General features: G+C 37.5%; 1 protein-coding gene across 4 annotated transcripts in view; it reads right to left on the reverse strand.

Moving 5' to 3' along the window:
• Window positions 1-17,697, reverse strand: part of SNX29 (sorting nexin 29) — a 659,946-nt gene that overhangs the window by 634,478 nt on the left and 7,771 nt on the right. For all 4 annotated transcript variants that reach the window (XM_078152787.1, XM_020978396.2, XM_078152789.1 and 1 more), the window contains exons 2-3: window positions 5,615-5,679; window positions 4,986-5,038 (exon numbers count right to left, since the gene is read on the reverse strand). In XM_078152787.1, the coding sequence (XP_078008913.1) occupies window positions 4,986-5,038; window positions 5,615-5,679 (118 nt within the window). The remainder of the gene's footprint in view (window positions 1-4,985; window positions 5,039-5,614; window positions 5,680-17,697) is intronic.

Consider the following 17,697-nt stretch of genomic DNA (forward strand, 5'->3'; position numbering starts at 1 on the left):
GTTCTATAACTAACTTTGATAGACACATCTCTTCTCAGCAATGCAAGGATCTAAGACAACTCCAAAAGACTCATGATGGAAAACGCTATCCACATCCAGAAAAAGAACTCTAGAGTCTGAATGCAGATCGAGGCATATTATTTGTTCTTTTTTTTGTTCCTTCTTTCTCACGGTTTCTCCCATTGGTTCCAATTCTTCTTCTTCACAACATGACTAATGTGAAAATAGGTTTAATATGAACGTATACGTAGAGCCTATATCAAATTACATGCCATCTTGGGGTGGGGGGATGGAAGGGATAGGGAGAAAATTTGGAACTCAAAATTTTATGGAAGTGAATATTGAAAACTAAAAATAAATATTATTATATCTCTTTTCTTAACTGACATTCACTAGAAATGCAATGCTCAGCAAAAATTTGTAATATGATACTGTCCTTCATACATAAGGACACCATCGTCCAACCATACACATAAGATGATTCATTCTTGAATAATTAAAGAAAAAGCAGTCTAACATCAAAACCATTTTTCGAACATGAAGGGTATCTTTTGACCCCAAACTTCAAAGTCTTCACAAAATGAAATATTAATACTTCATCTAGGAACAGAGGCAGGCTATGTCTTATAAGAAATAAAAGAGCACAAATCCAGAGAACCAACAATGAAACATGCTGTCCACCTCAAGACAGAGAAGTGATAAATTCAAGGTACAGAATAAGACCATATGGACCATATGAGGATTTTTGTTTTGACAAAACATCTTTGCTTCAAGAGCTTTCTTTTTCTTTTTTTATTAAGAATGGAATTGGGAAGGAAAACAGTTTTAGTGATAAAAAAAGAAAAAGAGATTTATTAGGCACTGTTTTAAATGCACAGAAGTAAACAAAAGTCCAGAAAAAAGTACAAGTAGGATATATTGAATACATTATATGCTTAAAAGGAAAATCAAACTGTGCACAAGAGATAATCATCACTTCATGTACAATTCTCTTTTTCTTTTCTATTTTGTATATGCAAATGCTCATCGTATTTGGTATTTGTTAAAATTACTATAAAAATTTTTTTATTATTTTTGCAAAAATTAAGGCTAATTTTTGAAAATTAATTTTTTAAAAAGCAAAAATTATAGACTATAGAAAATCATATAAAACATTATCCTCAATAATTGATAATAGATATGCACACCAAAATAGCAAAGATGACAAAATATGGGAATAGTAAATGTTGGAAGAATTATGGAAATACGCATGAATGCAGTGCTGGCAGATCTGTACACATTCATGTAATCATGTAATACATGGTAAAGATCTGTCTAAACATTCTAGAAAGCAATCTGGAAATATTAAACAATCAACAACATTGGTTAAATACTTCATGCCAAGCACTGTGCTAGGCACTGAGGTTTCAAGCATAAAACATGAAAATAATCCTACTCTCAAAAAGTTTACATTCTAATGAGGAAGGCAATAAATTTTACACATACATACACACACACACACACACACACACACACACACACAGAGGACAGACAGACATTAAGTATCTACGGCTGGATCTGAACTCAGGTTTTTCTGGTTCCAGGGCCAGTGCTCCCTATCCACTGTACCAGCTGCTTCTAAAGATTTCAACAGGCCATCTAGTTTGAAATGTCCAGTAAGCAACTGGGGCTGTGTGAAGTTCAAGCAAGAAACTAGAGCTAAATAGATAGACCTGTGAGTCATCTACGTAGAAATGATAGTTACATCCATGAGACTTGATAAGTTTACAGAGTGTGTGTGTGTGTGGGTGGGTGGGTGGGTGGGGGTGTGTACACAGGACCACACACAAATGAAGAGAAGAAAGCCCCGGACAAAACCATGGAGAATACCCAAAGTCAGGGAGTATTATAGAACTTATGAGCCAGCAAAGGAGACAGAGAAGGAACAGTCAGAGAGGTAGGAGAACTAGGAGACAATAGTGTCACAAAACCCCAGACAGCAGAGAGTGGTCAGCAATATCAAATGCAACACAGAAGTGGAAAAGAATAAAGACTGAGAAAAGACCATCAGAACTGGCAATTAAAGGACTGCTGGTAACTTTGTAGGTAGTACTTTCAGCTGAGGGATGATGTTGGAAGCAAAGATTGCAAAAGACTGAGTGAGAGGAGAGGAAGTAGAGGCAGCAAGTACAAGCAGCTTTTTCAAGCAGTTTGGCCAATAAAAGTAAAAGAGCTATAGGACAGCAGCTTAAGGAGATGGTAGGATCTAGTAAATGGTTTGGGGTTTTTTGTTGTTTTTTTTAAGATGGGAAAGATTTGGGCATGTCTGAAGGTAATAGGGAAGAAACTAGTATGTACGAAGAGATCAAGGATTCAAGACAGAGGGAGACTGACTGAAGATGCAAACTGCTGGAGGTAGGCTGGCTTTGGCTAACAGATTATGCTAATGAAGTGACAGAAATGCCCATACCCTTAATCCCAGATATCCCACTACTAAGCATGCTGACAAAGAAGGTCAGTGATAAAAAGAAAGGTCAGATATATTCCAAAATATTTACACCAGCACTTTTTGTAGTAGACAAGACATGGAAAGAAAGTAGCTGCTTATGAATTGGGGAGTAGCTAAACAAGTACATGAACATAACGAAACATTACAATGTATTGAAAAATTCTTACTCTGTAAGAAATGATGAATATAACGAATACAGAGAAACAGAGGAAGACCCCTGTGCTTGAGCAGTTCAGTGGTAGAATTCTTCCCTGACATGTGGGAAGCTATTCCCAGCCCATGTGCCTTCAGGCCACTGGATGGCACACAGAACAGAGAGTTGGGTGTGGGGTCAGGAAGACCTAAGTTCAAATCCTACCTCATGAACTTTCTAACTATGTGATCCTGGGAAAGTCACTAAAAGTCTCTGAACCTCAGTTTATTCATATGTGAAATGAGGGGGTTGGATTTGATGGCCTTTAACGTCCCTTTCAGCTTTAAATCTATTATTCTATGAACAGATGCCAAGTGAACAGAAGCAAGAATACAATACACATAACGTAAATGGAAATAACAATAGAACAACTGAAACTGAATATTGTGAAATTATAATAACCAAGCTTAGCCCTTAAAAAGAGATATGAAAAAGCACCAATCTTCCCTGCCTTTGCAGTGGTGGGGTACAATGGGTGTGGAGCACCTCACATAAATGTCAGACTTTTTTGATATGTTGGTTAGTTTTGCAGAACTAATTTTTTTTCTTCTTATGTCTTCCTTGTCACAAGAGATGACTCTTTGGGAGGGAGAAGGTAAAGGGAATGTAGGGGGTGTTAAAACAAAAACTATCAATAAAAATTTATAAAAATAGTGTCTTTAGGGGAAAGAAAGTAAAAGAACATTCACAGGAATAAGATGCCAATTTATGTATAATTAAAAGATACATATGGACATGCAGTGGCCTGCTGAACTACTAAATAAAGTAGTGTCGCCACCTTACCTTTTCAATAAAGTTAGTGGAATAACTTCAAGGACTAAAGATAATGACAATGATCTATTCTGAAGAAAAGCTCCCAAAAAGAATGTAGTCCCTTTGGGCTTCTTGTACAAATTGTATATTCAACTCAATTCACCTCAACGAGCATTTAATGAGTACCTAATAATGAAATTAATAATAGATGACATTCATATAAAGCTTTACAGATTTCAAAGCACTTTCCATATGTAATCTCTTGTGAGTCTTACAACCACCTTGTGGAAGTAGATGTTATTATTATCCCTTTTGTACAGATGAGGAAATGGGTTAAGTTACTTATGCACAACTAGCAAGAACTGAGAAAGGACTCCAGTTCAGGTATTTCTAATTCCAAGTTCAATTCTTTATTTATGATGGGCCACACAGTGTACTAAGTTCTAGAGATACAAAGACAAACTAAACCATGCCTGCCCTCAATCAGCTTACATTCTACTGGGGGCAAACAACATGTACACATACAGCATATGAGGCAGCTAGGTGGCACATAGGATAGAGTGTTAGACTTGGAGTTAGGAAGCCCTGAATTGGAATCCTGCCCCAGATACTGACCAGCTGTGTGATGCTAGGTAGGTTACTTAACTTCTCTCAGGCTCAGTTTCCTCATCTGTAATGTGAGGATTAATAACAGTACCTGAGAAGATTGTTCTAAGGATCAAATGAGATAAAATATGTAAAAATTCTTTGCAAATCTTAAAGCCCCATACAAATGCTAGCTATTTCATATATATATAAAGTATATGCAAAAATCATTACAGGTAGAGTCAACAATATGACCTTATCCCACTAAATCAGCTTTTCTTAAATTACAAATGTGAAAGGCAGCTTAATCTCAAAAACCTGTACAAAAGCTTGTTTTCATGATCTTTTATCTCCGAATCATTTAATCTTAATATCTTTCATTTACACTCCTAAACCGATTGGTCCAAAGTTCTCTTTTCTTTGAAGATGGAGAAAAAAATTTTGAAATGAGAAAAATCTAATTTAGAAATGAATACCAAGTTGCAGTCAAGAAAAGGGGACAGATATGTAAAATCTACCTCCAAGATCTATCAATCCACAAAGTAAGACAACTTCTCACAAATATACTCATATCAAGCATAAGCAGAGAGAAGCAGTGGCAGTAGTATTTTAAAATTGGGAAATCCCTCTATCAAAGGAGGTCAACTCCTGGCCTGAACTGAACCTTATGGTCTTAGAGAGTTGCCTATAACACTAAGAGGTCAGGTGACTTACCCAAAGTAACTGGGGGGGGGGGTGTCTGTGTGTCTGTGTGTATATGTCTGTGTCTGTGGCAGCACATGAATCCAGTTCTTCACGGCTTTAAGCAAACTCTAATACTAATTTCAAATAAATGACAAATTATACAAGAGATAGTATGTCTATCAAATTTGATTATGACACCTGTTAGGTTTTAGATAGAATCAGGTCATCTTTTTTACAGTCTCATACTTGGCTTAACATAGTTTTTTAAAAGGAGAGTTTTACCTGCTATCAGAATCTGATGCTATTTCCTTTCTCTCTCCAAAGCGGATCTGGCACTGCACAAAAAAAAAAAAGTCATTTCCATTAATGGTGAAGCTAGGACATTTTAAATCAGTCCGTCAATAAACATTTAATAAGCACCTACTATGTGCTAGACATTGTGCTAAGCACATACAAAGAAGGACAAATGACAGTCCCTGCTCTCAAAGGACTCACAATCTAATGGAGGAGAAAACATGGAAACAGCTATGTGCAAACAATTTTGAGGGGGAAATGAGAAGAGGGCGCAGGAAGGACAAACTCAAGATGCTGAATCAGAATCTTGCTATCCTTTAGCTATTATTACAAGACTTAAAAAGTCAACAAGCAAACTGGCCCTCCGCTTATCTTAAACAGCACAAGAAAAAGTTCATCTTTTTAAAAAGGAACAAGGAAACACTTACCAACCACTTATTGTCAAAGAGTTACTTGAAAGTTACTGAAATAACTGGGTAGTGAATCTTCTAGGCCCCCATAACTCATAAAGATTGTCTACTACTGAGGGCTGAGTCAGTGGAGGAATATCTACCTACACACAGCAACAAAAGGAGAATGTAACTGCACAGTCTCACTAGTGTAGGTTCTTTTCTTACCTGTTTAACAGCATCCAGCAGCCGCTCTAGTAGAAACTGTCTTTTGGTATCATTGCTCTGTGATCCTAAAATTCAACAAAATGATATTAATTTTATTTATTAGATATATAATGACTTAAGATATCATAGCACATGGTTTTCCCCACTGAAGTGGTCATCTCTGAAAATAATGCTAAACCATAACCCATGTTACTCTTGCTAAGGACAACCAACATTCACCAAACTTCTTAAATATCACTGAAATTAACTCCTAAAAGATATGTCAAGTCAACACAAATTTATTAAGCATATACTATGTTCCAGGCAGAACTGACATAAAATGCTTAAAATGCAAAAGCGACCTAAAAACTTTTAGCCTTTTACACACTACTATCTGCAACTTACCAAAGAGAGGTATGCATTCACGGACTTTCACTGATGACATGCTCCCTACTGGCTTTCTCACTCAAGTCCCTAAAACACTTTTTGAACATGTGTCTATAAATAAAGTCTTCTCTTTAAATATCTGAAAGTTTGGTTTGTGCTATTCATTACCTAACAGAAATAAAGTTTTTCTTTCTTTTCCCTGTTACTATACTCAGAAGGTCAGTTTATCCTTTGAGCAATGCCAGTTCAAAATTCAGCATGGTAATCTGAGTTTTCTTCTTAAGACAGATGGGAACTAGTTCAAGTACACAATTAAATCTATTACAGTATGATGGTATTTGGGGGTACAAACAATGTGCCATTTAATAATTCACGGATATTTAGTCTAGAACAGGTAAAATACATTATAGCATGTCTCTGACACTACAGCAGGTCTCTCTGACATTATTCCCCTTTCCAAACAGTTAAACCCTTAAATTCTGACTCGACTCGTTTCCTCCCTCCAGTCCAAAGTCAAATAACTGCCTTTAGAAAGTAACTACAATCTCTGAACAAAGTCTTTTCCATGTGGGACAAGTCTTCCTCTTATGACTTGATTAATGCTGCTATACTCTTAGCCAACTCACCAATTGGGTCCTGACCCTAAAACTCCCATTTTCTGTCTTCCTCCTATTTTCTTATATCCTTCTTAAGCCTATGTCCTCCTTCATTAGCACGTTGTGTACCCTTTCCCCATATCCTTTTTTGATCTGTTGATTTCATCTCTGCAAGATCTCTTGTATATGTCCCCTTCTCTCTTCTGACACTGCTACCACAATAATGAAGACCCCCGTCACTTCACACCTGTAAAAGCGGGCTGGTGGATCTGCCTGACTCAAGTCTCTCCTCTCTTCGATTCATCCTCAATTCAGCCACTAAAGTGTTCTTCCTAAAGTGCAGGTCCAATCATGTCCTCCACCCACCCACCCAAAACACACACAGAACAACCTCCAGTGGCTTCCTACTATCTCCAGGAGGGGGCCATCTGATCTCTATTTTGCCACTTGACCCAGATGGCCCCAGAGGAGAGCTGGTGACCTTGCACAGCCCTCCCTCACTTAAATCCACTTCACTTGCAAGTCATGGCATCACCTTCCTGATACCATGGTCCTCTTTGAGAATGAAGGACAAAAACAAGAATAACAACATTACCTTCAGAAGAAAATACAAAATGCTGTTTGGCATTCAAAGACCTTCACAATATAGCTCTCTCCTGTCTTTCCTATGTTCTTACAACTTACTCCCCTCCATATACTCTAGATCTAATGACACTGGTGTCCTGACTTCCACAAAAAAGACACCCCATATAGAAATCTATTTTACCCTACAGGAAAATAGAAGGGGAAGGGGATAAGGGGGGAGGGTGATAGAAGGGAGGGCAGATTAGGGGAAGAGATATTCAGAATGCATACAGTCTTGGGGTGGGGGGAGGGGCAAGATGGGAAAATCTGGAACTCAAAATCTTGTGGAAGTGAACATTGAAAACTAAAAATAAATTAATTAATAAATGTTTCATATAAAAAAGAAGACACCCCATCTCTCAGCTCTGGACATTTTCTCTGGTTGTCCCCCCATGCCTGGAACACTCTCCTCCACTCCAACTACTGACCTCTCTGCCTTCCTTTAAGTCCAACTAAAACCCCACCTTCTACAGGAAGTTTTCCCCAACCCCCCCTAATTCCAATGCCTTCACTTTGTCAATTTTTTCCTATTTATTCTGTATATAGCTTGCTTTGTATGTATTTGTTTGTATATTGTGTCCTCTATCAGACTATAAGCTCCTTGAAAGCAAGAACTGTCTTTTGCCTCTTTCTGTACTCCCAGAACTTGGCACAGTGCCTGGCACATAGTAGGCACTTAATAAATGTTTACTGATTGACTGATTAAAACAAATCAACCTTTGGTCTGAAGTTAATTCTTAAACTCCAATCCCCCATACTCCCTAACACCAAAATGAGCTTCCCTGGCTATTACAGCTACAATTATTCTTTCTGAGATACTAAAGAGGAATGTGTCACAAGACTAACACTCTCACCTTACTCCCAAGAACATTTTTAAAATAACTTCTATGTCTGACATATGAACAGAAAAAGAATTCTCCAATGGCTTAACTCTTATTTATCCTTTACTCAATAACGTTAGACAAAGTTAATAGTAAATGCCAAACCGTAAACCATACTGAACTCTGCCCTCTGTTCTCTCTCTAGTTTCTAAATGAACAGGCACACAAAAATGAGTTTCCACTACTTTTAAACAAAGCCACTCACAAGGAGTATCTATGTCAATGAAAGAGGTCAGGAGAAGCTTCAGAGTGCTTAGCCCCATAAATTCCTGTTGCTGCTATATTATTCATATAAGTTCAGTCCCATGATGTAATCCACACTTGTTCAACTATACTAAGGGAAGCAGAATCACTGTGCTGTTGACAAGCAACCATCCTGAGATGGGCACTATTCTATCTAAGCACACGGTATGTGCTCAATGTTTGTTGAATTGAACCTAACTAGTTTTTTTTAACATGCATGTAATCAGGAAGCAAGCTTAAAATATAACAGAAGGCCTAATAATATGCTCAAAACACTGAAGGAGGTTTAAATAAATAAAAATGCAGTATCTTTAAGAGCTTTTACCAAAGCAAGAATTTATGGTGCTATTCAGACATTGTTTCAAACCTGACTCCTTCTTTAAATCCTCCCCAAAGTCTAACCTAGTATGGAAGTGACCGAGTTCTTGGGGGTTTTGCCAATAAAGCACAAGCCCTAACACATTCTAATATTCTGGAAAGGTTCTTAGTATAGTCCAGAAAAGGATTGTGTCTGGCTTCTGAGGACCAACCTGGCTGAGATATTCAACACCAGCACATTAGCCACTTGGTAGTACATTCTTGGACCTTAACAACACATGGAATAAAGAAAAATGCAAATGGCCCTCAGTCCTAAGTGGTCCTTTCCACTCCTGCAGTGCCAGTGTCAAAGTGTTAGAAGAGAGAGGAAGGGGCAGCTAGGTGGCGCAGTGGCCAGAGCACTGGCCCTGGAGTCAGGAGGACCTGAGTTCAAATTTGACCTCAGACACATAACACTTAGTAACTGTGTGAATCTGGGCGAGCCACTTAACCCCAATTGCGTCTCAAAAAAAAAGAAAAAGAAAAGAGAGAAGAAAATGAGAAGAATTAGACAGTTTTTAGACTATCTATAAACATTAATTTAATTACTGCTAAGACAGTCTAGTGGACATATGTCATCATGTCAATCTTGTCATTCATACTATAAAAGAAACTAGATGGCAAAAAGTTGTGGCTAAATGAAAAGATGGTTCCCATGGCTTTCCACAAAGAAACCAATAAAGAAGAGAGTTACGTCTTTAATTATGTGTCCAAAGTCAACAATAAACACCATTTCATGCTCATCTCATATTCCAGTGCTCATGATAAATATTTACAAAAAGTACATCATGAAGATGACAATTCATATGCTAACATCTGTTGCAAAGGATAAGAGCGTAGAAAATTTCTGCAACGATCCTCCAAAGTACTTTAATACTCAGAGATTTAAATGCAAAGATGGATATAGCAGAGGACAGTAAAAAATGTCAGAAAATGTGGTTTGGAAATAAGATATGACATAGCCCAAAGACTCGTAGAATGCAATTATAATAATAGCTAACATTTATGTAGCACTTTAAGGTTTACAAAGCACTACCCACATATACATACATGTATGCATACTTGCATAACAGGATGTTCCAAAAGTTTTAAGCTTTAAGGACTGGCACTAAGACTTTTGGAAGTGTGTGTGTGTGTGTGTGTGTGTGTGTGTGTGTGTGTGTGTGTGTTAGATGTTATTATTATCCCCACTTTATATCTAAAAGAGGTTAGGTGACTTGCCCAGGGTCACTCAGCTCATCAGTGCCTGAAGCCAGATTCAGATTCAGGTTTTCCTGACTCCAGACCCAAAGCTCTAGCCACTACACCACCAGCTGCTTCAATATATACAAAGGCCTCAATGCAGAAATGTTTTGCTTGACCATACGTATTTGTAACAAGAGGGTTTTTTCCTTTCTTTATCTTTTTTCTTTTTTGTAAAAGCCTGCCTTTTCTGTCATAGCTTCAAGGATGTCCTCAATACCTGTACAGATTGTGCTCCTAAAGATTTTATGAGGTGTGACAAGAAGAAAGAGGGACATGAATATCGTAGAATGAGGGAAAAGAAAAACAAAAGCATTTTTTAATGTATGGAAGAAAACAGAAAGCCAGAAATAATCATAGAAAAGAAAGATATCTTTGAAAGTTACATATTAAATTTACTATATATTTTAAAAGAAAAGCAACTTGTGCCTAATAGAGATTTGTAGTTTCACGTATATTCCTCTTTTTCTGTTCTACTATATATACATATTTTATTAATGTTTACTAACATATATGAGTGAAAAGGTTTATTTTAATTGGTGTATATGATTAGGCTTAAAAATAAATAAATCCAAAAGCTATACATACAGAGGCTGTATATCCATCATTAATATATCCTTCAACAAGAAACTCAGAAAGTACCAGAAATGGCTAACCTCAAATCTCACCACAAAAAAAGAAAAGAAAACTAATAGACAGGAAATGACTCTTCTAATATAGGAGTGACTTCCAAGTTGAATGTCCAATTTGCAGACAAGCCATTATCAGGTAAAAGCAAAAATCAAAATCAAAACCAAATTAAGAGAAACAAAAATTAAGGGCTACACCTGAAAATAAGGTAACTCCAACCTATCTTCCAACAAATATGGAAAACGGGTCAAAAATAACTTTTTTAAAAGCCACAGATAGGGCCTTAGACACATGATACTTATTATCTATGTGACCCTGGGCAAGTCACTTAACCCCAATTGCCTCACCAAAAAAAAAAAAGCCACAGATAGTCAGTCTACCACCATTTCCTAAGGAAGTTCAAATGATCCATCACCACACCAGAGACTCCAAAAGAATCTAAAAACCACCTCAGCAAAACATTTGACCTTCTCACCAAGCATGCAGAAACGGCAACCAAAAGCAACCTGAGTTTAATATGTAAACTCATCCGTAAAATCTTACAGAGGAGGAAGAGGACAAAAAATGAGCAATGTCACCTTAGAAAACAGTGAGAAGCAAAACAAGTTCACAAAACACCTGGCATGAAATTTAATTAAGCCAGATCATTCCAAGGGCATTTAAGGATTAAACTGGCAGGACAATCAAAAAAATGTAAAAGATCTAACAAGATGACCTTAACAAACTCCCTTCCTCTACCACTGACCACCAAACCACCACGTTTGGAGTGTCTCCAGCACAGAGAATAGAGAGAGGTGGGAAATGTAAAGAATGGGAGAATACATATAGTCCAAAAAAAAAAAAAAGGATGGGATAAGCTGGAGAAGTCACAACATATTCTGAGAATGTTGAACCCAACAGAATTCTGAGGCTTTTAAGGAAACAGTTCTCAAGATATCTGAAAGGGGAGATACTATGCACAGAAAAAATGAGGAACCTTATAATAAAAAAAAAGATTATTTATAAAATATCAATAATTGCCAAGTCATAAGCTTACATTCCCATATCTGCAATATCTTTTATAAGCATATATCTACACAAGTATTGAGGGCATCCCCAATGAAGGCTTTCACAAACAATATTCTATAGCAAACCACATCATCATAAATACACAGCTGACTGAAAAATAAAAATGTCACTTGGTGCTTGCTGACTGTGAAAAAAAGGATTTCATTCTATAGAGTAAAATTTTGTCTTAAAATATCTTCTCCAATAAACTGTCTCCCATGAATATGTTAAAAATCATACAAGATTCCTTGAAAGCCTTAACTACAAAAATAACTATTTGACAACCCTCTAATTATTAAATAACAATTTCTACATAAAATATGAAGACATATGTTCCCCAAAGATGTTTGCAATTGTCATGAATGATGTCTGGCACAGAATCCAAATTAATGGGGAGTCCCCTATAGACACTGAGGTACTACAGATACTCCTTTTTTTTTTTTTTGGCTAGGCAATGGGGTTAAGTGACTTGCCCAGGGTCACACTGCTAGTAAGTGTTATGTGTCTGAGGCCACATTTGAACTCAGGTCCTCCTGAATCCAGGGCCTGTGCTCTATCCACTACGCCACCTAGCTGCCCCCCAGATACTCCTTTTTTTATGACATTGTGCTGCCTTGCCCTGGAACATTGCAGAGTCTCCTAAATCAAAATTACAATCATGTGGAAGAGTATAGCCTTACTGTCCACAGATGAAAACCAAGTCAATAATGTCGATTGTCCAGACATTATTAGGCTGAATAGACAATCAATAGAGTTGTTTATCAGAAGGTCTGTAACTAGCAAGGAATAACCAAGGCTTTGCCTCAAGGTGGGAAATACAGAGAGCAAAAAAAAGCTTTGCTTCCTTCAGTAAAGCAGGAAAAAAAAGGTGAAGAAGAAAACTGGAGCTCAGATTCAGGGGTGGGGAACTTGCAGCCTCGAGGCTACATGCGGCCCTCTATATCCTCAAGGGCAGCCCTCTGACTGAATCCAACTTTCACAGAACTAGTTTGGACTCAAAGGGCCACCACTGAGGACCCAGAGGACCACGTGTGGCTTCAAGGAAGCAAGTTCCCCACCTCTGTTAGCTGAAAAGCAAGAAAGAGATTTGGGTTTTGGCTGGCTACAGTGGCTGTGAACTCAAGTCTATATTCAATCTCCCCATACAAACCATTCACCTCTATTCCCCCAGTTTCCTCTTCCCTCCCTCCTTTCCAGGTGAATGAGCTTCTTTCCAATAGGCTGTAACACTTTCTCCTAAGCACACATAAATAATAATCCCTTTGCTACCTTTCCTTGGGCACCTGGAGTAAGAGCCCTATTAAGCAGTCTCAGGTGCAGTAGAAAGAGCATGAGACCCCAAATCCTAGGGGTTGGATTACATGACCTCCAAGGTCCTTTCCAAATCTGAATTTCTGTCTAGCTATTATAGTAACACTCAACAGAATGTCTTAATTACTTTTACATTACAGTTATGTTGTGAATTTAAAAACTGATTCAAGGGTGCATTTTAGGGTTGTTTTTTCAGTTGGTACTGGTTGCTAGCATGAAGAAATTTCTGTCATTCAGTACCTCTACTTCAAACAAACACTGTAGATGGCAAACAAGCTGAGACCAGAACATGAGGATAGGCTAGATTATATTTAGAAAATTGCACAGTAGTTTTAATAATCCTAAGCTTCTCCCTGAAATAAGTGCTCATCTTTTTAATAATGTTCTTTTTGGTGATGCTGTATAATTGAGAATAATAGAATGAGAAAAGGGAATATGGCAAGAATCTGATATTTTGTTGGTGTAAGAACTCTCTCAACTGTCTAACAGGATCATAAATCTAAAGCTGGAAGCGACTCCAGAGGCCATCTAGTTAAAATCGTCATCTTACAAATAAGGAAACAAGTTTAGAGAAGTGATTAGACCAATGTCACAAAGCTAGCAATCATCAAAGACGAAATTTGAACTCATGTATTCTTGGTTCTGAGTCTGCAGCTTGATGGGTTCAAATCCCATCTCAATTACTCACTACACGTGTGGCCTTTGCAAAGTTGCATTTCTTTGGTCTTTAATTTCCTCATCAGTAAAATGAAGGGATCAAACTAGATCATTTCTGAGGTCTCTTTCAACTCTAAATCTATTATCTTCAGTAGGGTCTACTGGCACATCAAACAAACAAATAAATGAATGAATGAATGAATGAATGAATGAATGAATGAATGAATGAATAATAAATAAATAAATAAATAAATAAATAAGCAAGCAAGCAAGCAAGCAAACAAGTGAAGAATAACCAATGGATAGCCTATGTGTTCAACTAGTATCCATATATGTCAAGTTATCCAGAAGAAGGTCCCAGCACTTTGAACCCCTCCTCAGGCATATTTATAGGAGGACATGAACAAATTAAAAATGAGAAGGTACTGATTGCTAGACTGCAATATGCACCACAGGAAAGAGTACCCACATTAAAAGGATTCAAAGTATCCAGAAAATTCTTACTTAGATGTACTTGCAAGAAAGGAGGATTCTTGCAGCTGTCACTCTAATGGAGGCAGCAACTGGTTAGCAATAATCTTAACATATAAAAAAGACCAAAAAAAAAACATAACTACCCAAATGAGAAAAAAATCAATAAGCCTTAAGATCAAGGAAAAAAACCCACATAGGCTGGTTTGTGTTCTTGTATTTTTTAAATACACATGCTATTACAGCCAAACTAACTTGGTTGGGAAAGCATTAAAGTACAAATACATAAAATTCCCTGGTTTGATTATGAATATCAACAGCTTGTGCTTTTTTATAGATTGTAGAAATATAATGGCCCTTTCAGTTCTAAGATTCTTTGACTAATGTTTATTACACAACAAAAAAATATCACATGGGGTGGATTTCTTTACACTAGGTCATCAGTGAAAAGTCACAACACTGAAGTCCCTTTAGCTGATTCCCCAGGTCTGAATCTACTTTAAATTATGGTACACTGGAAGAAGGACTGGATTTGGAATCAAAAAAAGGAACCTGGTTTGAATCCTGATTCTGTCACTTACAACCTGGAAGGGTGAGATCAAGTGACTTATCATCTCTAGGCCTGTCTTTTTCATCTGTTACATGAGGAAGATGGACTAGAGGATCTCTTAGGACCCTTTAAATTTCTAGGTCTACGATCTCTGATCCCCAGTGGCACTGACAACAGAATGTTAGCAGGCTAAAAGGTGAAATGATGGCATTTCTAGGCTTATCAGTAATACAATCGGCTAGTGAATTGAAAGCTCATCCACTCTGCTCTGTTGAGTCAATGCAGAGAACTTGCTAGAAATGTTATGGTGTTATGCACTACAGCAGTGCCAAGACAATGAGAAAGACTACTCTCACAGAACAGCAGAAGAGCACTGGACATTACAACCTGGCCTGTGAGCACAAAGTTCTATTGAAGAACAGATTCTGAAGCTGTCCAGGGCTTCACAGTCATTACAGGATTACAGATTTAGAGAAAGAGAAGGGATCTTAGAGGTCAATGAACTAGCTCTGGAGCCAAAGGACCTGGGTCCACCTTTTACTTTAACTACCCATGCAGCCTTGAGTAAGTCACTTAATTTCTCCACAGCACCAATTTCCCCATTATAAAATGAGAAGGTTAGACTAGATGACCTCTGGGGTTCCTCCCAGCTATGGATCTATGATTCTATGAACTCCTATACTTTATAGATGAGGATCTGAGACCCAGAGAGATGGAGTAGCTTACCCAAGGTCCCACAGGAAAATGGCAAAGCTCCAATACAAACCCAGTATTTCTAATTATAAATCCATCACTCTTCCCACTGCACCACAATTCAGATAGAATAGGTTACCTCCTGATGTGAAGTCATAAAAATCCACCAAAACATAAGAACTGCAAGCAACGCCAAGAAACAACCCTGGGAATCTTAAAAAAGTATGCAGTGCCATATAAAACTCAATAATAGGTAACAGCAATTAAGTCATTTCAACATTTTTCTGCCCTGAAAAGCTTAGTTCCTACTACTTACTTATCATCAAGTAACGAAGGTGAAGAACTGTAATCATTAGTATTTCAGTATTCAAACCCACTGTCACTGATCAATATTTAATTCTTATTTTCTATCCTAATATATCATATACTACTTTCATTTTTGTAAATGCCTGATGAATTCATCACTTTCCTTGCTTTTTATGAAAACACACACCATTAAGGACAAAATGATGCTTAAGGATGTTACTTTGGCTAATTTCAGGTCCCTTTCCACTGAATCTTCACTCTTATAATACTCTTACTGAGATTTCACAGTCAATGCCAAGCAGAAAATTAAAATGTCTGAAAGATTCAGAACTTCCACTAGAACATGCTAATGCTGTTAAAATGTGCACAAGAAGAGAAGCGCAGAACAGGACAATGAATGAACTCAAGTCCAAAGCTCAGGAAATGAAAAGAAAACTATGTTTTCACCTACTGAACTTCATAAGTTATTTCACCTGTACTTTTACCTCCTCTGTCCATGAAAAGGATAATAGTAATCTATCCTCAGAAGGTTTCTGTGCAAAATAATTTTTAGTTATATGAGTGAAGAATTACTTAATGATCTGGAACTACCAATTTCTCTATATTATCTTGCTTCTTGATCTCATCATCTCCATGGGTTCAATTACCATCTCTAAACAGATGATTTTAGATCTATTTAACCAGCCCTAATCTCTCTCCTGACCTCCAGTCTTGAACTATCAAGACGCCCATTGGACATCTTGGACTGACTTGTCCTATAACCAAACTCAAATATAACATATCCAAAACAGAACTCATTTTCTTTTCCACAAAACCTTCCCTTCTTCTCAACTTCTCTATTATTGTTTATTGAGAGCACCACTATCCTCTCAGTCTCCTACACTCAGTGTTATCTCTGACTTGTCATTTCACTCACCCTCCATAGCCAGTTTGTTGCCAAGTTTTGTTTTTACCTTCACAACATCTCTCTTATATATCCCATTGTCTCTGACTCATAACAGCTGCCACTTTTGTCCAGGTCCTCATTATCTCATGCCTGGACAACTACAAAAGCCTTCTGGATGATCTCCAGCCTCAAGTCTCTCCCCACATGAAGCCATCCCCAACTCTAGCAAAATGCCATCCTCCATGCAAGCCAAAATGATCTCCCTAAAATGCCAATCAGACTACATCATTGCCTCCCATGAACACCAGCATCTCACTATTACCTCCAGAATCAAATGTAAAATCTTCTGCTTGTCTTTTAAAGACCTTCACAACCTGACCCGGTCCTACTTTCCAATTTTATACTTTATTCTCCTTCCTTTACTCTATTTCAGCCTTCTTACTGTCCCCCAAACACGACATTCTATGTCTCAACTCCAAGCCTTTTCAGTGGCTATGCCTCAAGCCTGGAATGCTCTCCCTTTTCATTTCTGCCTCCAGGCTTCTCTGGCTTCCTTCAAAATCCAACTCAAATCCTACCCTCTACAGGGGCCTTTCCCAATTCTCCCCACTGCTGGAGATTTCCCTCCTATTTACCCTGTGTGTATTGTATGTACATAGTTGTTTACATGTTGTTTCCCCCATTAGAATGTGAGCTTCTTGAGGACAGAGACCATGTTTTTGGCCTTCTTTGTACTCTCAGCACTTGTTCAGTGTCTAGAACATAATGATGCTTAATAAATGCTTGTTGACAGACATGAGAAATAAATCCAATATTTCCTAACCTTAAGAGAAAGATTCAAACATTTCTACATATCAGATTCTTAAAAATGAGTTCTAATCTGTATAACATGGATCATCACGGCTTTTTCCACTGGAGTAGAAAGAGCAATAGATTTGCAGGTCTTGAATTCCATGTCACCCATTCACCATTTAGGTGGCATCGCACATAAGTTTTCTGAGCCTCAGTTTCCTGTTCTATAACTATAATCTATAATTCACAAGGGTGTTTTGAAGAAAGTACTTTTAAAATGTGAACTATTAACTAATACTGAGACTGACTTTGGACTATCGGGATCTTTAGCTCAAAATGAGTTTTATCACCTCTGGGGAGGAGGGAGAGTGAAGCACTTTAGATTTAATTTTATAGTGCTGAATCCTTGATTAACAATGTTACTAGTGCCA

Source organism: Phascolarctos cinereus, unplaced genomic scaffold (genome assembly GCF_003287225.1).
Source record: "Phascolarctos cinereus isolate Bilbo 61053 unplaced genomic scaffold, phaCin_HiC Scaffold_4;HRSCAF=312, whole genome shotgun sequence".
NCBI lineage: Eukaryota > Metazoa > Chordata > Mammalia > Diprotodontia > Phascolarctidae > Phascolarctos > Phascolarctos cinereus.